Source organism: Xyrauchen texanus, chromosome 34 (genome assembly GCF_025860055.1).
Source record: "Xyrauchen texanus isolate HMW12.3.18 chromosome 34, RBS_HiC_50CHRs, whole genome shotgun sequence".
Taxonomy (NCBI): Eukaryota; Metazoa; Chordata; class Actinopteri; order Cypriniformes; family Catostomidae; genus Xyrauchen; species Xyrauchen texanus.
This window is the reverse complement of record NC_068309.1, coordinates 23,515,813-23,542,723: the sequence shown is the minus strand read 5'-3', so window position 1 is coordinate 23,542,723 and position 26,911 is coordinate 23,515,813. Positions and strand designations below refer to the sequence as shown.

Genomic DNA, 26,911 nt, shown 5'->3' with positions numbered 1-26,911 from the left:
GCTGCAGAGGAGCAAGTGGGGGAAGAGCCTTGCTCCTGGTGCCCACGCTACTTCTACTTCTGTTGGGACTTGGAGCATGCTTGCTGCTCCTCCGCCGTGCTCTGATTCAAGGAGCCAGCCGCAGCAGGGAACCAGACTTACTGGATCTCCTCAGGGGAGAGGACAAGGAGGAGGCGCTCCTTGTCGATGATGCTCCTCGAACCCAGGCAACACCCACGAGCACTATTCCCCCATCCTCCCAGTGGTTCCCAGAGTCTTTATCCACATTTTTCCCAGGCACGGCCTCGTCCGAGCCTACTACTTCTAGCCCGGCAAGCACCCTTGCCATCACCATCTCCCCCAGCAGCGCCCTTCCCCCTCTGGGTAAGTGCCCTGAGCCTTGCTTGTTTACACACGCATCCTGTTGTGCAATCACATGCAATAGCGCTCTTTGATTTCTCTCAGAGTCGTCTCTGAAATGAGGAGGACAAGACCAGGCACATCAGCTATGCAGCAGGAAGTTGGGAATAGAAGAGAAAAATAAAGACCTGTTAATGAAAAGGGGAAAATACAGAACAGAGTTCACTGTAGACTTCTGTTTTTCTTTTTTTTTTCCACCTCCTTGCTTTTCGGTTTTAGAGAAGGGTACAGAGGATCCTTCACTGAGGCTTTCTCTGAAGATGGCAGTTGTTTAAAGTTGTGGTCATTAGTAATGTTTTGTTTTTAAGTCATGCATTTTCTTTGGACAGAAATAGTTTGGTTTTGGCATCCTGCCTAAACATTGATTGTAAAGGCTTTTATCTGTTTGACATTCATCTCACGATTTCTAAAAAACTCCCTTTATACATTGAATATGCAAATACTGCATGTAAATATCATACCTGGTAGTTCTCATGCTGGTGCCACAGTCATTTGCTTAGTCCATTTATAGATTTAATGAAAATCCTGTCATGTTAATTCATGTTGTTGCAAACCTGCATGACTTTCTTTTTTTCTGTAGAACACAAAAGGTGTTAGGCAGAATGTTAGCCTCATTCACCATTCACTTTTATTCCATATTTGAAAGAAAGTCAAACGGCTTTGGAACAACGTGAGGGTGAGTAAATGATGACAGAATTAAACATTTTGTGTGAACTATCCTTTTAAAGTCGGCATGAAATGGAAGTTGCAACTGACTTCCGTATTATGACGTATTTCTGAGTGAAATAGCTTATCGAACAAGAAAAAAATTTAGGGTGGGTTTATCCATTGGTTGTTGATTTGATTGTGAAAATGTGGGCGTTGCCATAGCAGAACAGAGGCAGATCTGAATGCAGTGGACACACACACCCCTCCCACCATGCTGCTCAAATCAAAGCCAGTTATCGGTGAAATTTTGCAGCAATCTCAACACATTTATGATAAAAATGATAGCATAAATGCACAAGAACATTGTGATCTTTGCTTACAAAGTGGCTGTAGCCAAAACTAGAGTAAAAAATAACTATATTTTAACATTTTGAATCACAATACACTAAATATAAAGGGAAAAAACACATACCGGTACTCATTCTGTGCATCCCAAGATAACTGCATTCAAAAATATATATAAACTGCAGGCATCCAAAGCGTTGTATTCATTATTGATCACCATAGCAATTTAGGCATGAAATGTCTCGAACACAGCTGCAAATTTGCCATTATTCCTACTCAGCCGAAATGTAAATTCAAGCCAGTTGACCCATAACCAAGTTTGGGTTAAGGAATGATAGTTTTGAAGGAAAACAGGTGAAAATACACCTTGCCATCTTCATCAAAATGCGATTGATGCTTCGTACAACTCTACACATGGTTGTGGTATTTATAAGACAGGGGAAGGGTTTAAGCTGACAAAATGACTGGAGAAGTCCTACATACGTCACCAGAGAGAAGTCTGTCGTTTCACAGGAAGGTCGAGTTATGAAATTTTGATTAAAGATTGCAAGGTCAAATTAAAAAAAATTAAATAAAACTTTGGATTTGGATTAATCGTTCACAATAAGATCAATAACATGCATTTAGAACATAGATAGGGTGAATTTTCATTTCATGCCAACTTAAAATATTGAATTTTACCCTGTGCATTGGACATATTTTCCACTGACTGGTCCAAAATATCCTGAATAGGTAAACATCCAAATACCGGATCACTTTAGGAATCAAAGCGCTCCAGGGAAGTTCTGTTTCCTAACAGACATGTCTTTTATTGTCAGTGTGAGTCATTGCAGTTAATGCAAACATGAAGAGCCACAAGTCCACAGTAACGGTCTTAAAAAGATAATAGATTACTTAAAGCACTGAATAATGCACCAACACCACAGCTGTATTCTACATTCAACATACATATTTGTTTTACCACATATTTCTACAAGAACACTCTGACAGGGAATTACGTAAACTGTGCTTTTACTGATAGTACAAAGGGATTAAGTGTTACCTTGTATGGACCTTAATGTGAAATTGCTGTGCCATACCAAATGAACCTGCAGGTTAATTCTAAAGTAAACTTGCCCTCTCCCTCTTCCAGCTAAACATCTTAGGGAGTTTTTTCCTTTCCACTCTCATCCTTGGGGCATTAAAGAGATAGGCCACCCAAAAATGCTAATTCTGTCATCATCTACACTTTTGATTTGTACTTTTGAGTGACATAGTTTCTGTAAAGCTGCTTTGTAACAATATGTAAACAATATTGCTGTCTAAATGAAACTGACTTGACTAAGAATTTCTTAAGATTTATAAAAAGGTAATTAGTTTAATTAGTCTTGCATTTTCCACACTTGCTTATGTGCACACAGACAGAATCCAAAGATTAGTTGCACTGCACAGCACCAGTCTGCTAAACAATCAAAACAACACTGACATTTGAACTCTTGTGTCCTGTGGTGTGCCAAAGCTGTTGCTACAAAACTGATAGTGTCATAACTTTTTTGGTCTTTTCTTACCTTGGGCTACATGATTTTGTTTAGAGACTTTTAATAAATACAGCAGCGCACATATAAATGTGAAACTGAGAAGACCTCTCTGAAGGCATCAGGAATCCCGCTAAACAAAAGGGGTTGCACACAATGGATTCACATAATGGAAACCACTCAAAAGCCGTAAGATTGCATGCAATATAAATTGACCTCTTGTGTAGTGATGAGATTCCTCTCCTAGCTGTAACAAGAGACATCTCCAGAAATCCCCAGCAAGAGGGGGTTGAGAGAGTTTGCTGGCGCAGGAGGTTGACCATGGCAGGAAGCCTGTCTTCACTATCATGATCTCTCAAGCATCATTTGTCAGCCTATGGAGCTTTTTTGAACTTCAAACTATCAAAGGCGTATCAGTAATGTGGATGTAATTTGAACTAGCAAATATTATTTGTTACCAATTGATACAGAATTGTTCCCCTAAAAATGAAAATTCTATGATTTACTCACCTTCATTCCATTCCAAACTGACATACCATTCACTTTCAAACTGAGTCACCATTCACTTTGATTGCATGGAAAAAGGATGCAATGAAAGTTCATTGTAACTGAGTCTAACCTTTCCTTTTGTGTTCCTTGAAAGAAAGAAATGGGAAATGGGACTGGAACAACGTAAGGCTGAGTAAATTATGACAGAATTTTCATTTTTAGTTGAACTATCCATGAAAAGGCAATAAGATGCACAGGCCACCCATTGGAAGTCCCTCCACCCGTGAAATTACTCGGACTGTTTGGACTGTACACTTGGAGAATGTGTCTGCAGAAGAAAAAACAAAACACTCTCAGCAACAGGGACCTCTCCTTTCATTTTTACGACTTTCCTAGAACCCTTTGGAGATTGCAGAAAGATAGACATGTTTATGAAGCCTTCCAGATGGCCCCTTTTTGCCCCCACCCAGGCTCTCTTTTCAGTTCCTTGGCCATGAAGGATTAATCAAACTTAGGGCTAAGCTCGATGGCCAAACCCTTGGCTGAAGAAAGTGACCTCTCATGGGAGCTGTAGGGCAGAGTGAAAATTGCTTTACCTTCACCATTAAGAACTTGAAGAACTTGGAATTTTGCATGTCCTATGTATAACCGAGCCTTGAGACTTAGGAAGCCACCTAGCAACCCTATAGCTGAATGTAAAGAGATTACTTGCAAGTGTGAGATTGGATACACGGGTATCCTCAGGGACTGTAGTGAACTGACCTTGTTAGGCTGTTATACTTTGATGATCATTTAGCATGAACAGTGTCATGGGAATGCTAAGTCTGGATTAGCTTAGCTGCAATGCTCCAAAGAATGGATCTGAACCAAAAAGGCAGATGTAGAATTGGAGTTGTTTTGTTTTTTTTGCGCCAGCTGCAGTCTGATCAGAGCTGACAGAGCGATACCACCATTAGGAACCACACACAAGCTTCGCCTGGAAGCATCATATTTTTTACACAGCTGCTCCATCCAAATTACAGCATTACGGGCCTTTTCACACTACTGGGAAAGCTCAACTGATAAAGGATGGAGCTAGTAACGCCAAGGTCATGGGTTCGATTCCCAAGGAAGTAATAGAAGGTATAACTTGAACTGTAAGGCACCGTTCAGACCGAATACGTTCTTGCATTAAAAAAGGCTGGACACTTATTTCCAATTATTTCAGAAATGACAGCATTTTTGCAATTTACTAGCACTTGGTAGTGTACTTGCAGAATGATGCAGACACACCAATGCAAACTTGAAATGCAAACCAACGTGTTAGCCACCACACGGATCCTTCGGCGTAGGTATATAAACCGGCCTTTAAAAATGCGTCACTCTTGCGCAAGAGGGTGAGAAAAACAGCAAGACAAAGCAGCGGTCAAAAACATCAATCTAGAGCATGTTTACATAGAAAACAACACAGACTAATGCAATAATGCATACGTTGTGAACAGCCTCTAAATGGCTTTGGATAAAAGCGTCTGCCAGATTTATGAATTAAATGAATGGATTTAAAGACAAGTTATGAGCGATTATTCAGTTGCATAAATGTGTGCAGTTGGTTAATATGCCTTGTTCCCCCAAACCCTACTCAGTCAGTAAGACAGATCTCTCTCTCTCTCTCTCTCTCTCTCTCGCTCTCTCTTCTCTTTCTATTTGCAGAGCTTACCCACATCTCCAGCAGAGAGTTGATGGGAGCCTCAGAAACATGAGGGAAAATTGTACAGGCGTGTAACTGTCACAGCTCTACAACTGATGGAGAGAGATTTAAAGTGTATCACTAGACAAGAGGCATAAACATGACAAACATCACCACAATTACCCCACAGGCTGTCGTCACAGTCTTCTTATCAAAACTATGCACTTTTGAAAGAAATCAAAATAACATTCCCTTAATCTGAATGTCAAACGGCGCTTGGAAGCTTTCAGTAAGGGAAAAGTCCAAACCTGTGTATTTTATACTACAAGAAGCAAACATTTTAATGATAGCATACAGCAGTGTAATAGACCTTATTCACTGTAGCGCCATCATTGATTTTTTTTACAGGAATGAATATGGGGCGAAGTAAGACTTACAATAGACTTACTATATAGACTTAATATCTCTTCAGTGAAATGCACTGTATAAAGCTACCAATTAGATCACATCTAATTTACCACAACCCATGTTGTATGGAGTTTTTTGTCTACTGACATTTTTTGGAAAGATATTTTTTCAGTGTTTCATCAGCACTTTAAACAAGTGTACAATCCATTGAAGATACTGCAAGTCATAGCCTCATTGCCATTCTCGTCAAAAAGATGGTACTGCTGTGAATAAGGTTTATTGCAGTATGTTTTGAATGCACCAGAATGCTTGCTTTTGCATCGTGCATTTTCTGATCAATGCTTAAATATATATTCTGTTGCACATTTGAATAGATTCAGGGAGTGAATCTCATCTTAATAAAACCATCTTTTCGGTGCACCTCTGCTCACACTCCTGGGGATAAAAAGAGTTGACTAAGAAATACAAACTTACCCGCTTGTGCAACTCTAGGAAAGTGTACACATATTTTTAGGATCAAGCCTCTAGATGTGTTCTTTATGAGGCATTTTCTGTAGGTGAGGACTCTCAGAGGAGGAGTTTTAATATCTGCGGGTTCCATTTCTCCAATTTGTGTTGTGTCATTAGTCCTCTACTAGGGTAAAAATTCCCTGAAATGTGCTAAATCTCTAAGCAGGCATGGAGGGATGGTAGGTTGGCAGGAAGCGTACGCCTCCCAGCAACCAACTGGTTAATGCGCTTGCAACACATAAAGTGATGTTGTGCTAATGAGGACACCTATTCAAATCTGGGCTGCATTATGTACCCGTGCAATTACTCCCCCACTTTCCTGCTATGGAGATAGTTCACACAAAAGTTTAAATTCTGTCATTATTCTTATGTTCTTCCAAACCTGTATGCGGTTCTATTTTTAGTGGAACAAAAATACCTTTTTAAAAATGTTCCAGGATGACATTATGATGCTTTTTTGTCTTTTTCTGAGCTTAACACTACTTGGTTACTATGAAATTATGTTGCATGAAAAAGATGTGTGTGAGGATTCCTCCAAAGTTCTCCTTTTTTTTGTACCATAGAAAAATAAATATGTGTTTGGAAAGAATTGAGGGTGAGTTTTTTGGGGGTGCCTTTAAAGGCAAAACGGACACAAATTAAAACAGGGCCAAGTTTCATTTACTTGATATTTCATAATATTCATTTTTTCACAACTTTTATGCATTTGAGTACAATTACTGCAAAAAAAAAAAAACACACAAAAAACAGAAAATAAATCAGTAAACAAACAAGCTTGTTAGCTCAATAAACATCCGATGTAAATTTGCGTCACGCAATACTGCCACAAACAAATAATCCTCACCACCTGCTACAGGCACAATCACTTCAACAAACCAGTACAAGATGTTCTCTGAGCTGTTTGTGGTCCCGGAGTCAATGTGGTACTTACTAAAACACAAATAACAAAGCCTGACCAGACAAACACTTTGTTCCTGATACTGAACCTCGACACTGATGTGGTAACATGAGTACCTCTAGATCATGGTTGATATCAGATAGGGGCCAGATGTCAGGAGAGCGCACCTCCACATCTGCTCCAGACTGCATGGGAAGCACGGCTTACCCTAAAAAATCAGAAATGCCTGGGTAGCTCAGTGAGTAAAGACGCTGACTACCACCCCTGGGGTTGCGAGTTCGAACCCAGGGTGTGCTGAGTGACTCCAGCCAGGTCTCCTAAGCAACCAAATTGGCCGGTTGCTAAGGAGGGTAGGGTCACATGGGGTAACCTCCTCCTGGTATCTGTGGGGCATGTGGTGAGTTGTGCATGGATTCAGTGGGGAATAGTGTGAAGCCTCCACATGCACTATGTCTCCGCGGTAACGCCCTCAACAAGCCCCGTGATGAGATGCACAGATTGACAGTCTCAAACATGGAGGCACCTGAGATTCGTCCTCCGCCACCCAGATTGAGACGCAGTCACTACGCCACCATGAGGACTTAGAGCGCATTGGGAATTCCAAATTAGGGAGAAATATTTACAAATATTTATAAATAATTTAGATATTTGTGGCAGGGCGGAGGGCGGGGCCGGGTCCGTCATGTGTGTTTGTGTTGTCTTTTAAGTTTTCCATTAAACTATGATTTATATCGTCAAGCCGGTTCTCGCCTCCTCCTTTCCCATCCTTTAACTATTTTACATTGGTGCCGAAACCTGGGAAGGAGGAGGGATACGCCGTAGTAGAGTTCTCGCCACTACCATCCACCCCAACGGAGCAGCCGCGGCCATCTGCCGGGGGCGAGGAGCCCAGCCACCTGAGCGAGGGCGATGGCCGCTGACCGCGAGGGAGGAGGGGCTCTAGCCAACCGCCTGGAGCGAGAGAACCGCTGCCAGGGGCGGAGGAGTCGCCTACCGGCCGCTGAAACGCGGCGGGTTTAAGACCGCCGACCGCTGAGCGGGAGGGGCTCACTGCCGACCGCCTGGGCGAGAGAACCGCTGCCAGGGGTGGGGAGACCCCTTCTAGTCCCCGAGAATGCGGCGGGGTGTTCCGTCCGCCAGGGGCTGGAGGACTGCCTCGGATCCGCCCGAGAGGCGCGGCTGTCGTCCGACAAAGGGTGGAGGAGTGGCCGAGGAACAAGCTGCGGCGTATCTGAGAACTGGCGAGTAAGTTTTTTTTTTTTTGCATCTCTCTCTCCTCTCTGTCTCTCACTGTCGCTCTGCGTTGGCCTTTATCCTCTTTTAAATTGTATAGTTTTTTGGGGGTACTACACTGTTACAGGAGTACCCTCCCATTTTAATCATTTCTGTTTCCCTCCCTTGTCCCTCCCTCGTCCAGGTAGATGGGGATGACCTGCCGGCAGTCAGCGCGCCTCCCCAGGGAAAGGGGAATGTACGTCAGGCCGGGGCTCCCCAGCCTGAGAGAACGAGGAGGAATGTGGCAGGGCGGAGGGCGGGCCGGGTCGTGATCCTACACACCCGGTCCCGTATTAGGCTAATTATGCCTCCGTGAGGTTTAAAGGTCGACTGCAGAGGGCTGTGCGGGAGAGAGAGATCGTTAGCGGAGGCATAATTAGCCTAATACGGGACCGGGTGTGTAGGATCACGACCCGGCCCCGCCCTCCGCCCTGCCACAATATTATACAAATTATGTACATTACTTCAATATTTTGGCCAATAAAAAAATATAAATCTTCAATGAGTGTCTATGGCAGATGATACGTATCTGTACCGTTGGATGAGACCGTCTCATTTTGTGACCTGCCTGGATGCTGTACTTCTCTGAGAGTGTATGGGAATTTCTCATTTGCATTGGAAACTTTATCTTATTGTTTATTGGAAATTGGGCTTTAAATTATTGTATTTTTGTCCTACCTGGAAACCCGGCTTCTCTATATGATGATGGTCAATAATTGAAACAGGGATGTACAGTACATGACTGGCAATGCTTGAAATCCCAAAGCACCATGCTGTCAAGCACAGAGTTGTTCGGTGGGTTGGAGCATCATATACAGACACATTTATAAACTATGTGGTGTAACTAGAGCGGTCAAAAATTTTGGGCTCTGTGAGAGTTCTAAACACTGGAAATAGTTGGAATAGTGCAGAATATTTGCACTGTGTCCAAAGATTAAATGCGCATTACAATCCATATGCAATTTATGGGGACTTGTTCTTTCAATTAGACAACCTCCCACTTAGACTTTGGGAAACATTTAGTGTTGTTTGCATTGGTGTTATTTTAGTGCATTTCCTTCTTTTATACTGTAGAGGGCTTTGTTTGGACAATGTTAATAAAGCATTGTATTGTAATGTTTAGTTTTCTTTCCTAAGATGGAAATAAATGCATTTTGACACAAAAAGAATCATATATATATATATATATATATATATATATATATATATATATATATATATATATTGCCATTTTTAATTATTCCACAAACAGTTCTGAGCTTGGTGGATTCTTTTCATTTGATCATTTCGTTGTTTGATTAGTAGTTCCCCACTCCTCACTTTTGAAAAGCACTTGCAGCTACTGGTGTGTGTGTGTGTGTGTGTGTGTGTGTGTGTGTGTGTGTGTGTGTGTGTGTGTGTGTGTGTGTGTGCGTGTGTGTGAGCGTGTGTGTGTGTGAGCGTGTATTTATCACTTTGTGGGGACCAAATGTCCCCATAAGGATAGTAAAACCCGAAATGTTTGACCTTGTGGGGACATTTTGTTGGTCCCCATGAGGAAAACAGCTTATAAATCATACTAAATTATGTTTTTTGAAAATGTAAAAATGCAGAAAGTTTTCTGTGAGGGTTAGGTTTAGGGGTAGGGTTAGGTTTAGGGGATAGAATATAAAGTTTGTACAGTATAAAAACCATTATGTCTATGGAAAGTCCCCATAAAACATGGAAACACAACGGTGTGTGTGTGTGTGTGTGTGTGTGTGTGTGTGTGTGTGTGTGTGTGTGTGTGTGTGTGTGTGTGTGTGTGTCATGGTCCTACAATGAGTTGCTCTGGACCGCTAGGGTCCCCATATCCCAGCTTTTTTATTTGGAGAGAGGAGAGAGAGAGAGAGAGAGAGAGAGAGAGAGAGAGAGAGAGAGAGAGAGAGAGAGAGAAATAGAACAAGATTGCTCATTTTGTTCTCAGCTGAATTTCTGAGTGACTGTGCTGTCTGCCCTATGTTGTCTGAGGCCTGAGGCTAGTGAAGACAAAAGCCGTCAAATTTCTGGCTGTGGCTCATAACACTTTTCTTTTTATTTGGAACAAGACAGTCTTCAATCATGTCTCAATGCACAGAAAATTGGAGATGGAGGCCCATAGGATGAATAAAAGTTTATATTTTTTTATGAAATCTTAAATCTTACACAATTCTCAGTGCACGTTGCAGTCCTAAAGGCAGACTTTGCATGTCATTAAATTTTTTTTTTTTTTTTTATGTACAGTATCATTATGATTGTTGTTTTAGACTTTGCTCAGCAATTTTTTTCTTTTATTTTTATTTCTTGGTGTATCTGACTCAACATGTAATTTCAAATATTGGAATTTCATTACTTAACTTGTGGCACATTTATAACGTCATTCAAAATGCACATATATCACTTTTTGCTCATTCCTTCCTGTATCGGGAACTATTCTTCACAGCTGTTTTTTTTTTTTTTTTTTAATTATGGGTCTCAAGAATATTTATAAATGGTGTATTAAGGCTCCCTCATGTTCACACAGGTGTCTGTGCAGTCCTTGTAGTTCATCACATTAAAGGGATAGTTCACCCAAAACTGTAAATAGTTCATCATTTACTCACCCTCATGCCATCTCAGATGTGTATGACTTTCTTTCTTCTGCTGAACACAAATGAAGATTTTTTGAATATTTCAGCTCTGTAGGTCCTTACAATGCAAGTGAATAGTTACCAACTGTTTAAGCTCCAAAATGCACAAAGGCAACTCAAAAGTAATCTAAAAAAAACCACTTAAATATTTAACTGTTTCTCACTCACATCTATCATATCACTTCTGAAGACATGGATTTAACCACTGGAGTCGTGTGGATTACTTTTATGCTGCCTTTATGTCCTTTTTGGAGCTTAACATTTTTGGTACATATCCACTGGCATTATGAGGACCTACAGAGCTGAAATATTCTTCTAAAAATATTTGTTTGTGTTCAGCAGAAGAAAGAAAGACATACACATATGGGATGGCATGAGGGTGAGTAAATGATGAGAGAATTTTCATTTTTGGGTAAACTATCATCCACTAACGTTTGTCCACCAGAAATGCCTGAATTCTTTTTGTCTTTACTTTGAACAATATGTTTATTTTTTATGTTAACTTTTATAACTTTATCATCTAATGCAATAGCATTAATACATTTTGAATTGTGGCTTAAGTGTCCAAATACTTTTTGGGGCTTCTGTATGTTGTCTTAATTGCTAGCAGAAATGTCAGTTTTTTGTGAGTGTTGGTGTTTTGATGTTAGTGGATATATTTGTGTTAGGGTCCTTTCCCTGATAGCATACGTACATCACCTAGATGTATATTTGATGTGTGTGTTTACATCTGGAAAAAAAAATTCTAGGTTGTTTGCTCATCTGCAATATTTCTAAAAGACATTTCCTCTCAGATGTCAATAAGACATTGTAATGTACACTAACCCAGTAAAAATTACAATTTAAACAACTTTACAGCTCAAATAATATGAGTTTTAACAGAAGAATTAATGTGTGCTTTTATAAAATGATAAGCTTAACATTTCTGTTTAAAGCCTCCAAAAATTTGCCACACTAACTTCCATTGTAAGTGCCTCACTGTACCCTCGATTTTTGATTTTTAAAATAAAATTGTTTTTACAATTTTGATGTAATGGACATTATGCCAAAAATGCTGTCAATTGAGCTTAACTTCCATTGAACCTGGAATTCATGTTATTTTTGAGAGTAAACAAGGTTTTGTTTGTTGTGTGTGGAGGGACTCAAACATGAAACAAGAATTCTAAAAAGAATATTGCTTGTTATTGTAAACCTAATGTCAATGTACCTCTTGTGTGGCATACTGTCAATTACCACAGACCATAATTTCGACTCATCCCTCAATTTAAATAAATGAACAGGAAACATTTACAGTAGATATACTTGTAATGGAAATAGTCAGTTGTAATCAAGAGCATGCCACACATGCAGTACATTAGTTTCAGAATAACTCTTTTATATTCCTTTAATAAAATGAACATGCTCATTCTTAAGATTTGCTCTGAAACCCATTTTGAATTTGAACTTGACAAAAATGCCACACTACACTATACAAGAAATAAACCCTTGCGTGTTCTGCAAAAATATTGATCTGACGCTGATGACATGAGTGTTTGAACTCAGAGGCATGGCCAGTTAATAGAGGACACATTGAATCGAAGGGTTTAAGTTAATTGAAATATGTTTATTAAATCAAAATATTTAAATCATTTGTAAACTGTAAGCAGTACATTTATCTGTGGTGTCTGCAAATGCATGGATGTAAGTTTTGGGTGTACGACATTTAACCAAATCATAAAACAAACATTCGCAGAGCGAAACATAAATCAAACGAAAACTCAACCAAAAAAGCACAAGCTGAAACAGGTGCAAGAAGTCAAGGTGATGAGCCTTCCAGCCACACCCACTAGCCAACCCTGGCAGGTAAGCGGGAGACCCATCACAGTAGATATGTTCAGCTTAACAGCAGTTGAAACTTGAGTATGTACAGTATGTGTTTAATATGACAGCAGGAAGCAGTTCACCCTGTCAATCGTCACATTTCTGCTATTGATTAGAAAGTCAATAAACATGTTCATGCATCCCAATGTAGCATTCCTTGAACTGTTGTCAAAGATAAACAAACTGCTGTCAGTAAGGCATAATGCATTTTACTGTATGCACATGTGATTTTCTCAAGTATTCCACACTGTAAGCTTTGGCTATGTTTGCATACTACCTAATCACTCTTGCAGTTTCTGCAATATACTGTATAATGTGCATAATATGTACATTCTCTATGGCATGGACTACACAGATGACCTACTACATTTGCCAAAATACGCAGTGTACAAAAGAGCATGCTGCGGTGTAGCACGCTACTGTTGAATATTGCTCTGATAATACGGCAGGATTACAGATCCATTCCAGAAGTGTGAATCAGCCTGAGCAGGTGGTGTGGGGGGCTTCCTGCACACACTAAAATATTTATCTTTGCCTATCGAACGTCTCAAACGCCAGCCGAGCAAAAAAGATGTACAGAAAGATTTGCGATGGAAAACAAAAGTCATTGTTCTAAAGTGAATGAGTGCATTATTACTGTGTTTAGACTTAAATGTGGGTAGCTATCCATTATGGTTTTAATGCTGAATTATCAGTAACATGTAATGAATGTTATCTGGCATGTTGTATCATCCTTCTGTGTTTTAGTTCTTGTGCAATGATTTTTACAAAGGAATCACTGAAATCTCTTTCTTTTGGTTTTGCACAATGTGATCTGCCAATGCTAATGTCATAAGACGTCTGTGTGTTTGTTTCCTGCAGTAACCACAACGTTACCTCCGGGCTCGGGCCACACCAGAAGATGCAACGACACAGAAAAGGCCTACTGCGTGAATGGTGGCGACTGTTACTTCATAAATGGTATAAATCAGCTGTCTTGCAAGTGAGTTCATCTCTAGTGCCTATTTTCTATCTATATTCCTGGTGGAACACACTATATACATCCTTTACCTTCTCCTTCTCTCTCTCTCTCCATCATTCTCTCTCTCTCTTTTTCCACGGGGGAATTCACTAAAAATGAATTGCAACTGCTGATAGCATCATTTATTTGCACAAGCTGTCGGCACTGCTTTAACGCAAGATTCATTCATGGAATTTGGCATATCTCGTAACAGTGCAAACATGCTCGAAAATGTTTGTGCTAAACACGATTTGCAATAACATCAGTGTTGAGTGCTCAGTTGCAGCCAACTACAGCAACCTATCCACTTGATATGCCTCTTTAAAATGCTGAAACTACTTTGTGTACACCGTATTTCTGAATATATGCCTAGCTAAAACTTTCATCATTTGATCAATTACTGCTGCTATAAACAACAGAATAAAATCATAATTTTTAAAAATACAATTTCATTTAATGGCGCAACGTTAATTACAGAAGGCAGATAGCGCTTAGTTTTTTTTAACAAGACACAATCATTAATAAGTCTAATTTATGTGGAAAGGTGGTGCGTTTGCGCTGAAAATAATGACATAATTAAAAACTCCTGCTGTGCAGTGCAATTTGAGAGCATTTAACAACTGGTTAAACTGGATTACAGGTGGTTAATGGATAATACACAGGTTTTTGCAACAAAATACCACGTGCAAAAATGATGCAACTGTTCAGTGAATTCACCCTTACGTTGTTTACTCGCATCCTATCCTCAGTTTCCAATAAAAAGTCTTCCAGATGGAGTATATTTGGGCTGTAATATATGCATTCAAGTAGGTTTTTCTATAGTTTGCCATAAGTTTCCTTAATATAGTTTTTAAGTGAGAGATTAAGAATTGCATGCTAAGTGAAGTAATTACCCTTGTTTCAATCCAAGTTCGCAGAGTTCCCCATCTTTCTCCAGCAATAGCCAAATGGTATCAATCAAGTCGCCCATCCATTTCTACTTTTCACTTTCTCTCTTTCTCTCTCTATTCCTCTATCTTTGGTTGTATCCCTGTTTTCTGTGTGTCGGGGCACATCCGGTTGACTCATTAGTGCAAATGTTAATGAGTGTGATATGACTGTCTCTCTGTGTGTTGTGCTTGGGGAACTGAAAAAAAACGGGCCTCTTGGAAAGATGTGCATCAAACCACTCTAAAATGCCATGTCACGCTGGTTTAGTACTAGAACAAATATTTACGAGATCCAGAGGCCTCCCACAAGGTAAATAGGGCTGTTGCTTACATTTCAATCACAGGGGAAAAGAACACAGATTTATACAGATGCTTTTAAATCAGGGATGCTTTGGACATCTTGTTTTGGGCCATAAAAACATTTTCGCCTGTATTATCAAAACAAGCTACAGCTGACAAGGACAATCAAGTACTGTAGCTACGCAGGGCGAGATAACAAACAAGGGTACAAGAGTCAGATGTGGGAGCACCTCTGTGTAGTGTCACACATGGAAATATGTATGGTCAGGTTTTGCCTACATTGTGGGAACCACATGTCCCCACAAGGATAATAAAACCTGAAATCAGCTGCATTGTAAGGCCCAGCCAATAGTCCCATAAGGAAAACAGCTTAAACATTCTAATATGTCTTGAAGACCCCATGAGTTTGCTTGATGTGCACAGTTTTCTTTCTTGTGTTGATGTATTTTCTATTTGGTGGGACATATTGAAGGGCTTGTAGCCTTTCCCTAAAATAGTCTTTTTAAATAGCCAATAGGGTTTGATTGTGTCACAGCCATGAACCCTGATTTGCTAGTTGGTGGCATTAGGGGGAGGGGCGTTATAATTTTAGAGACCAGAAATCTGTGTAGTGCAAGATAAGCCATCAATATTTTGGTCTGTTTTTCAAATAGAGCGAGATATTTAAATATGTATATCTCCTAAAAGCTAAAATTGTCAATGCGTAAGAGTACATTAACATATAAAGATGACCTCAAAGCTAACAAATATGGACTAAAAACTCCAAAAGGTTTTCTGTGAGGGTTAGGTTTAGGGATAGGGTTAGTGGATAGAAAATATCCAACCTGGTTTCATAGTATCATGCTAATATAACTACATTTTTGCAAAATAATTTTACGTGGCTCATTATAAGTACTGTCAGTTTCCTGGTGAAATTACAATTTCGCTACAACAACAGAGACTTTTATTCCCTTTTAAACAAATCACAAGTAAAATGGCAGATTACCCTTACTTTTCATCCTGTTCCTCACACAATGCTATCTTATGACATCTAAACACTATTACTATATTACATGTTTTGCATTACATAACCAACAACATTTACAAGTTTGCACATTTACGTGATCAAATTATACAATTGCTTAACCCTCTTAGCTCTGAGGGAATATTTAAAGATTTTGTGTTTCACAGTCATATATATTTTGATAACTAACTGAGAATCTCAGCCTAAGAAAATGTGAAGAAGAAAAAAACCTGAGCCAAAAATGTACTTTTTTTCTTATTTGTTTTTATTTGACATTATATACCTCAGGGTAAATAAGGTGGCTTCAAAAAACTGCTTTTGTTTTGTTCCTAATTATGTCACCGGTAACTGAGTAAAATCTTGTGTTGATTCAACACAGTGATCAAAATTTATAGCATTGCAAATATTATTGATCCTAGTGACCAAAAACATCTCCAATTGTCCAAAAGCCTCTCCAAATATAATAATTTTACACAAGAACTAATTACACATGCAAAGACAACAATGACTAAATTTTGGCATATTATGCAGACATGATTTTCGTAAAGAGATTTCACAGAATGAGTTTAATTCTGTGCCATTTGAGTCATCATTGAGTCTGTGTCATGTACTTGGTGCCATCTCCTGGTGACCATGTGTAATTAGAGACTCTCTGCCAAAATATGGAGGACATTCACCACTGATTGGAGCAATCTGAACCTATTCTGATTGGTTTAGCGTTCCATGAGGCTACAACATTTCAGATGATGTCATCTGATCCAGGAAAGATAACGTGTTTGTAGGTAGATAGGAAGATGCCAGATAGCCAGATACTGTGTGCACATTTTGCTTTGTGTGGGTTATCTAATAATCTATGCATCAGATTACTTTGTGTGTGGGTTTGTTTTACAGATAACTGTCTCCTCTAAGTAATGGTATGTGTTATTTTATGTTCTGTTTATTTTTTGTAAATTTATAAGTGAAAATACGGCATATGAGCAACACCTATTCACATAAAACATGTATATCAAAGAAAACTCAAGAGCACTAACCCTAAAAACTTCATCTGTTTGGGGAAAAATTGTACTCACTTTTAGCACCACACAGTAATCATCTCACCTCAGAACTGCCACAATACATGTATTGTGAACAATGTATACAAGTGTACAAAAATTATGCCACAGTCAGTTAGTATAAAAATAATAGAACAAATCTATAGAAATTCCCCACCACCATAATAGAAAACATGTATATGTGTGTATGAATGTTTTAATACAGCATCTGTGCTTTATATGGAGCTATTTTGTTGCTGTGTTTGAGTGTGAGCAGTGGAGAGCTCTTACAGCACGTAAAAGTGCTGTTTTTCTTTTTTTTTAAATCCATTTCAGACCGCATGTTGTGCCATGTTATGAGTGCACCTGCTGGTATTTTCAGCCCAGATGCACGGTGTGCGTGCCTGCGTGTGTTTGTGCGTGTGCGTGTGCCTACCCCTGGAATACTGCTCGGCAAGCAAATGGCCTGGACATGGCTGCAACAGCCACTCAATAAGTTGTGTACAAATTGGAAGAAGCAATAACTCAGTTGTTGCATCTAATTCACTCACGGGTGAGGCACAGATCCAGAAAAGTTGGATAATGCAGTCAAGGCCCTCAGGGAATTGTTGCCCCAAAGCTATCTCATTCAATATAGGCCAGGCTCCCATAGGAATTACTCTCCGGCTGAAGAAGTCCAGCAGTGCAAGCCAGCTCATATTTATGCCTGCCTCTTTCCTTTGAAATACAGAGCCCCACACACACACACATAGAGGGAAGGACGAGGTAACAAATGACCCGGGCCATCATTTTTTTCTTGCTGGGATGATGGAGGAGTATTTTACAGCCTGCCAAGTTACGGCAGCTCCACATCGACACCCATGTCATGTTTACATAAGAGCGGGACAGACAACAAAACTGAGGAGGAGAAAGAGATGGCAGAGGAGATTCACGGCCCTGTGCGCTGAGGAGGCCCAGACAACAATGCCATTTGACACTGGTGCTGGTTTATTCACTGCTTCTGAAGCGATTTTGTATTGAGCATCAAGGACAACATCTGATGTGGAGATTTTGGCTTGCCAAGTTTGTTTTTACTTTGTGCATGTCAAACTAAATTACCTTTTCCAAATAGTAGTTAGTGCTGGGCAGTATATACCATGAGACAGTAGAAATATGTCAACAGGCAGAGATTTTGCTGTACCCCAGCTGAAAAAACAGCCTAAACTTGTTTGCTAGTCTCCCAGCCTGGTGAGACTGGTCTGGTTTGTTGGGTTTAGAGGGGTTTTGGGCACTTGTTAGCTTGGCCAGGATGTTATACCAGCCTGAATCAGCTTTGACCAGCAAACGTTTAAAAAGTTTTTTTTATTTTTTATTTTTTTCAGCAGGGTCGTTTATACCATGGTAGATAAGGAGTTTTGTTTTTTTACAGTAAGAAACTTGCTATATTAAAACAGCTTTGTGTGTGGCTCAATCATTTAGTATTTAGAGTCAGACCTTTCCATTTTATAATATTACTTTTTATTGCTACAGTTTTAAGTCTTTTTCTAACTCCGTGATTATATAATGTGAAACTTCATCATAGTATTTGTAATTGATAATCATGTCATTTGGTTTGCCTCCATCAAGTTCCATGTAAAAGGATAAAACAATCAAATTAAATGAATTATCCAAAAATAGTTATTACCTCATTGTTATTCAATATATAAACAATATTCCTGTTGCATTCACATTAAAAACCAACAATACTGTCATACTTACCATTACATAAAATCCCTAATTTGAGGTAAAACTGCCTCAAAAGGGTTTTTAAAATGTCAGTACTTCAAACCACATGCATTCTTTATGCAACACAATGAGGATCAAGAGATCAGGCTTCACTTCCATGAGAATGTCGTTCAGGTGTGACGTGCATGCTGGATAATTTATACTACCTATGATTGAGTCGGACAGATTCACCATCAGGACACAAGTAACGCAAAGTTTTCTGTATCAGAATGGACTCATTTAGGCAGTGCTGGTCCTCTTGTTTTACAGAGCTCGTTCTTTGGCAGAGTTAGAATGACCTGAATGAAGGCAACAGGATACAAAATAAAGACTGCTCTCTCTATATCTTTTTCTTTCTTAGAGCTTTATTACAAAGCTTAATTGACAAGACTGTAGAGGATTACAGTAAGTACTCTGAATACGTGAGCCCAAAAAGCATGTGGACACTTTTGGGAACTTAAGTCAGATTTAAAAATGACTGAATGTCATTCCGCTAGAAACAAAATGTCTTGTTTTATCAAATTAAACTATTGTTGTATAAATTGAAACACTTTTTTTGTGCAGTGCTTGTGAGGAGGTATTTAAGGCTTACTTACAACCTCCGGAGGTTGTTTGAGACGCATTCCAGACAAACTAAAGTCAAATGTAAATGCATCTGGTTGTTCGAGCCACATATGTTAACTTTACTATGCCCAAACAGCGCTACATCCGCAAAGGGAAAATGCACAACAAAAACAGTAAGAAACAGATGCACGTTGTAGGAGAGACAGAGTTTTTTCTTTATTTATTCGATATAAATCGCTGAAGCAACTGAAACTGAACACTGACAATGAGTGCATTTGATGTGCATGGACATATCTGAAATATGACAAGTCCTGAGGGGGAAAATACACAGCGCCAATGTTCAAACCAAATCTACGCCATGGGGGGAGACACATTTATCATGTGTAAATGGAATATATTTAATTAATCAGATAGCATTCCGATCAGTAAAAATGCATTAAGTGACCAAGAGTAATTACCCCCTGAGGGTCATCTTTCTTTCATCTTTAAGTGTGCAAATATTTTTTGCCCCACTGTAGTACAAATATGTCAAACAATCTGAACAGGGTGAAGTGAAATTACAATAAAATTACAGCAAATGGAATATATAGAGCAAAAAATATTGGTTAGATATTGCATGGTGACGAGGCATAAATTATTAAGTAAATATGATTTATGGAAGTAAAGATAAATACATTTTAGCTTGTTTAATGATTTGGCTGATATTAATGTTTGATTTGTGCGTGGTTCTGGTTAGAGACTGGTGTTTGTTTAAAACAGGATTAGAAGATGTCATAATCGGCATACTGAGGGGGCTCTTTTTAGGGTTTCATTTTTCTGTTTGCAGTGCCTCTTTTCCAGTACTTTATATCGTGTAAACTATATATTGCCTGGAGTAATTGGCTCTCATTTGACCCTTAATTATGCAATAGATGTCTAATTTGCTTTACGTGGCCCTTTGCCATGTTTAAATTTTCGAATGTGGTAATGGCAAGGTTTTGGTAGATCTATTATGTTTTGGAATATACAGTTTGACCACCTGGAACAGAATTCTTGGAATTGGTGTCTAGGTTTGTTTGGAATATCATGATGTTTATCCTCTTCAGGTTTACTTTTGCAGCCCAATTCTGGCAAAATTTCTTTTTATTTCTCTCTCTCACCACCTTTGTAGATCTTTGCTAAACAGATGCTGTTTGTTGAGTAATGTCTGTAGTGTGTCTTTTTTTTTTCTCAAATCTTTAATTTTCCTATTCAGTCGATGTCATAGGGCAATGTCTGTTGTGACTGTGCATTTTATAGTAATGTTTACCATTTTTAATGTTTGATTTAAAGACATTTTGGTTAGCAATTTTGGTATTGTGTGTAGTCGCCACTTGAAATAGACATGGCATAGAGAAATCTGATATGGCAATAAATGTAAAACATATATAATATGTATGTTCATGTATGGTTTTCACTGATATTTAAAAAAAGTCGCATACAGTACTTGAAAAATGCATGTCCACAGCTGAGGTGGGGGGCAGGTTGGGGAAAAGATTTGAGGGAAGAGTGAGCCAGAGCAAGATGGAACGAGTATATAAAGAAAAAGAATGCAAATAAGGTGGAAAACAGAGCCTATGTGTCTCTGTAAATATTAATACAGAAAGAAGTTATTTACCACTTGAACTGTAATACCAGTCAAAAGTTTGTACACAAGGTGCCCTATTTTAAGAGTGCTAAATGCAGCACTATGCGAAACGTCATATGTGCAAATTCAGAGGGCATGGCCATGAAGTTTTGGTATTTTCATGCAAGCATGCACTAAGTCTAAGGCACAAGTTTGTTGGCGAAATCGTGCGCAAAGCGCAAATGGGCTAAATCAAGTGCGATTTCATTCTGAGGTTCTCCGGTTATTGCATCATCTTGCATCATAGTGATTAGCAGTTAAATACTACTCTGTGACTATTGTCGGCTGCGGTGCTCCGGACTGCATTGTTGTATGTGTTCTCTATTGGCCTCTTTAGGACTGTTTGCTCTTGTCCTGCTCACCTGTGCCTCAGCTGCAGTATTGACAGTGTTAAGGGATGCTTGAAACATGCTTTGATGCTCTCCCGTAAGTCAATGTTTTGCTATGTAAGTTTGTTTTATTTTTCTCTGTTTAATTTCTGTACAGCATTCCTTGAGCTTTGGAAATGCGCTATACAAAATAAACATATTCAATTATTATTATTATTATTAATCATATTGATCTACTGACAAACAAATCATGGCTAATCTTAAAACTGTAAATCCAGGAACTCAGTTTAGACTTTGCACAGAGAATACATGTGGTTCTCATACATCATGGCAGAATGCTATTATCCCAATTAATTGGGATAATAGCAAATTGCCCTTTGTGCCACTTCATTAACATACAACATACACACAGGTTGCACACATATGGCTACAGATAGCACAAGAACTCCCACCCATGGTCACTTGCATTTTCACCTGCACGAACATTGCGCCTATATTTAGTGCTCTCACAAATATTGGATAGGATGCAGTGCACGGCTATAACTAGTACTTAGAGCATCCAAAATAGAGCCCTAGGTGATCTAGCATTCTTTATTAGAACTAGTTCTCTTACGAGAGATTCTCTCGTATTGCGTAAGCTAGCTTACGGGAAAGATTCATCTTTTCTGAGATATTGAAGCCAAAAAATTATCCTTAATTTTGTATCCATTGTCAACACAGTGCAGCAGCTGCATACCTTGAGCGGGCTAGCTAGCGAGCTCATTGGTTGCTCTGCGGCAACTGCTGCAGCCTATAGACGAACTTGAGTGAACTTGCGTCCAATGACAGGCACCCGCGCCGTCACTGTATCAAAGCCTGCCAGAATGGCCGTGGCTAGAGTGCATATAAGCGCAAGTTCGTAGGCTGGAACCCTGATTTTCATCTATTCAGCTGAGCTCTTCGCATCTCTGAACTGCAGAAGCCGCGTGCCGCTCGAGGGGCATCTAGCAAGCTTGGACAGCGCCGAAGAAGCCGGCCGCCTTCGCCACCTTCAGCCATCCTGTGAGCTACGCCATCCGGGCGACGTATCCTTTTAGAGCAAGCTAGTTCCTCAGCGTAACTTCACAAAAAGAGCAACGAAGCGCCTTTTTAAGATGCCTCGCACCACCTGCGCCTCATGCGCGCCTCTCTCAGCCGGAGACCGCCACCTCATCTGGCGCTCTCTGCCTGGGACTGGAACATGCAGAGCTCGCCTCGCTGACGGCGGATGCGACCTCTGCGAGGAGCTTCGATGTCGACCCCGCGGGCTCGACTCAAGCACTCAAAACCGAGCTGCCGCCGCTTTCGCTTCGCTACGCAGAAAGAAGCGCCGCCCCAAAGGCTGCCGGAACCGGTGTTAGAAGCGACTACCTCGCCGGAGCCTCTCCCTCGAGCCTCGCTTCACCCTCCCCGCCTCGGACGCCGCAGTTGCCGCCGAGCGGCCGCGACTGTTGCCATCTCGGATGACGAGGTGGAGGATAAGGGCTGCTGTTCCATCATGGCTTCGACAGTGAGGAGTGGTCAGGCTCCCAAGCCTCCTCCTCGCCCAGGAATCCAGCAGGACCCGCGCCGAGTCGAGGAAGAACTAACGCGCCTCCTCACACAGGCCGTCGACCGCCTCAGGCTCGAGTGGTCACCGCCCTCTGAGCAGGCTCCCAACAGACTCGACGGCTGCTTTCTTCAGAGCCGTCGCCGCGCGGCGCCCACGGCCCGGGCCGCTCCCTTCCTGCCGGAACTCCACGCCGAGCTCTTCCATCCCCCCGGTCGAGGATTCGGACTGGCTTAGACCGCGAGATGGCGGTCTAAGCCAGTGCTCCCGTCTAAGTCCTGCAGAACTACTTCCGCCTGTGTTGGCCACGCCTGTGCCGCCGCCGGCCAAGCCGCATCTGCTCTGCATTCCATGGCCGTTTTACAGATCCTCCAAGCAGACCTTCTTCGAGAGTGGGATGAGAAAGGCAGGCACCTAGAGGCTGTTTCAGATCTAAGGAGCGCGACGGATCTCGCCCTTCGTGCCACCAAAGCTGCAAGCCCTAGGGAAGTGCATGGCCGCGCTGACTGTGACCGAGAGACACCTATGGCTAACGCTAGCCGACATGGGAGAAGCTGAACGGTCCACGTTCCTCAACGCGCCGCTCTCTCCGTCCGGTCTCTTCGGTTCCGCGGTGAGTGGCATTGTTGACCGCTCGGAAGTCCAGAAAGCCACCCAAGCCATGAATCTCTTCCTGCCTCGTCGCGCTAGCTCCTCTGCAGGCCGCCCACGTGACCAGCCTCCTGCACGAGCCTCTTCACAGCTCCAGCTCAGCAAAACCAGACTTCTCAGCGCCGACAGGGCGGCCGCCCTAGAACGCTGCCAGACCGCCGCCGCAGACCGCCGCCTCCGCTGGCCTCGGCCTAAGATTGCGCTTGAAACCTGAGCAACCGAAGTCCTCCTAGCTTTGTTGAGAAAACGACGGCTCAGTCCCGCCGCGCGGACCACCGCCAAAGCTTCGCCCCTGTCAGTCCCCTTCTCTCAGGCTACTGCAGTGGTGGATTCAGCAGCCAACAAGCCGGTGATACTGCCCGCTTGCCTGCACTCAAATGCCGCTTTCACGGCGACCCAAAGAAATCTTGTAAAAGCAAACATGCCTTATGTGTAGAAAATGTGCCCACAATCCAGTGTTCACCCCTACACACAAGCATTACACTTCCCGTGTCCCTATCAGAGCCCACTCTCATAAAGCAGGCACAGCCAGCTCGAGTGTTAGAGTCAATAAATCGCTCACCTAATCCGTCAGGCGTGCCCTTCTCTGCCCGCTCTGTCACACGGCCAGCAAACACCTCTCTGTATGTAAGTCCCATGCCCGTGACTATGCTCGCAAGATCATCACAGATGTGACTCTTTCCCCATTCACCTCAATCGGAAGTCACTCACAGAACAGCCTGTCCCTGCTGTCTGCGAGCAGTCATGCATGAGCACAGTAAGCACGCCACACATTCTGTTCAGCTCGCTGTGTGCGGCAATCAGGGCTGACTTGGCCATTCACCCTCTAGCGCTACGCTTCAAAGCGTGGAAAGCTATCCCAGGGATATCCAAATGGGTGTTAAGCACAATAAAAACAGGGCTATTTGCTACAGTTCGATCGCCGCCCTCCCCGCTTCAGAGCTGGCTCGAAACTACTGTGAACACGGAAGCAGCCTGCATGCTTCGCTCAGAAATAGCAAACCTTCTGTGCAAAAGGGCCATAGAGAGAGTGCCACCTTCTCTGAGCGAGTCGAGGTTTTACAACCGTTATTTTCTTGTCCCTAAGAAAGACGGCGGCCTCAGACCAATATTAGATCTCAGGGTTTTGAACAAGGTGCTCGCAAAAAGACCGCTCAAAATGCTTACAATCAGGAAACTCCTCGCGCGATGTGCGCCAGGGGACTGGTTTATTTCTCTCGATCTGAAAGATGCCTACTTTCAGATTCAGATAAATCCCTGTCACAGGCCATTCTTGAGATTCGCCTTTGACGGCCAGGTTTATCAATACACCGTCCTTCCGCTCGGCCTGTCTTTAGCACCCGCACTTTCACGAAGCGCATGGATGCAGCGCTCGCACCCCTGCGGAGTCAGGGCTTGTGAATTCTGAACTATTTGGACGATTGGCTGATTTTAGCACAGTCACATACAGAGTTTCTGTCTCACAGGACAGTTCTCCTCAGTCATCTGAACAGTTTGGGTCTTGCAGTCAATTGGACCTAGAGCTCACTACAGCCCAGTCAGGCAATTTCCTTCTTTGGAATAGAACTAGACTCCATGGCGATGACGGCTCGCTTATCTACACAGCGCGTGCGGCGTGTTCAGCGACTAGCCGCGTCCTTTTCAGATGAACAGCCTCACGCCTCTGAACAAAATTTCAGAGAATGCTAGGTTACATGGCCTCAGCCGCAGCAGTGGCTGAGCAACCGAAGCAGCTGGGTTTACTGTGCATGCGCCCGCTTCAGCATTGGCTAAACACCCGCGCGTCTCGCCGGGCTTGGCCAAGCTAGTTTTCAGCTGGTCTAGCTGGTCTTCCAGCGTAGCCATTCCAGTGCTATTACGTCCATATTCATTTTGCTACATTTTGGACATCCATCCACACTGAGATGGCGTTTTTGTCTAGCGATAACTGAGATTTCGAAAACGCTCTGCCAAGTGGATGAATTTGAAAACGCAGTCTTCGCATTGTAGTGTGGACAGGGAAAATTGAGTTAATAAAAAACTATGATGTATTTATGTGATGCAGTTATGTGATCCATTCAACTCAAAATCATCAAGAGGGTGTCCCATGTTGTTGTGGCATTCATGTGCCTGTTATCCACTTATATGATAAATGTTACTTGTACATCTCAAATTGCATTACTAAAGGCTGACTTGCTCTCAGTCAGCAGAACACAAGGACAACTGCATTTCAGATTGTACATGGAAATGATGCAGGGCCATGTTTACTTATTTTTCAAACATGATGAATTAGCAAACAAAAACAAATTATTGTGAATATTGTCTTAAACTAAAGAACATTCTTAATTAAATTACTAAGTTCAGGCATGAAACTTCTTAGGAAATGTTCTTTGAACATGAACATGTTATCTTTAAGCCAATAAGCTCACTCACATGTGATATGTCAAGCCAATTGGCTCACATGGTGTAAGCTGATACTGTAGGTCCTTTTGAAGAATAGTCGGGTAGGCAATCAACTTGCGCACTCTCTCTTTGCCTAACATTTACATTTACTCAGTTTGCAAGTCAGCCATTTTCATCGCTGTGAGCTGCGATTTTTTTCTGAAAATCCCATTTGCTTTGGTGGTTGCTGGGGCTTTTTCTTCTATCAGCTTGCATGGTTATGTCTGCTTTTGACCATGACAAACAGAAGCACTTCGAACCACTTCAATCCGTGGATTTGAAATACCTTTCACTCAAAACCATTTTTCTAACTGCTCTGTCATCAGTTAAACATGTGGGAGACCTTCACGCGCTGTCTGTCAGCGCTGCGTGTCTTGAGTTTGGACCAAGTGACTCCAAGGTCATTTTAAAGCCTAGACACGGCTATGTCCCCAAGGTGATCGGTACTCCTTTCAGAGCACAAATAATTTCCCTATCGGCACTGCCAGCATCCGATAGCGAACGCGACGCCAATCTCCTTTGCCCAGTCAGAGCACTGAGATTGTATACTGCGCGCTCCGCCTCTTTCAGACGCTCTGGGCAGCTTTTCGTTTCGTTCGAGGGCGCACCAAAGGTTTCGCCGCCTCGAGACAGACACTGTCTAGATAGATAGTGGACGCTATTGCTGCCGCGTACGCGTCAAAAGACCTGCCATGCCCGTTAGACATTAGGGCTCACTCCACTAGAGGCATGGCCTCCTCGTGGGCATGGTCCAGTGGGATTTCCATTCACGACATATGTGTGGCAGCGGGCTGGGCTTCCCCCTCCACCTTTGTCAGATTTTACAATCTGGAAGTGCCCGCCCTGCAGGCAAAGCTACTAGCGGTTTAATACGCTACAGCTCCCCTGGTGAGCTGCACTGACGGGACACATTCCACACAGACCGGCACCGCCGCTCTGTCTTTCCCTTCCCACTAGGTGCTTATGTATTACACACACACTGGCCCGCACTCTTGCCGGCCAAATATTATTCCCCCACTCACAAGGGCTCCCCCAGGTCCCCCCACCCCCGGCGTTCATGCAGTGGATGCTTGGCGCGCACGGCGTTGA

The 26,911-nt window shown here is 41.8% G+C and overlaps 1 protein-coding gene across 3 annotated transcripts in view; it reads left to right on the top strand.

Moving 5' to 3' along the window:
* The window catches only part of nrg2a (neuregulin 2a), a 129,415-nt gene that overhangs the window by 70,896 nt on the left and 31,608 nt on the right, over positions 1 to 26,911 (top strand). For all 3 annotated transcript variants that reach the window (XM_052104319.1, XM_052104320.1, XM_052104321.1), the window contains exon 4: positions 13,501 to 13,621. In XM_052104319.1, the coding sequence (XP_051960279.1) occupies positions 13,501 to 13,621 (121 nt within the window). The remainder of the gene's footprint in view (positions 1 to 13,500; positions 13,622 to 26,911) is intronic.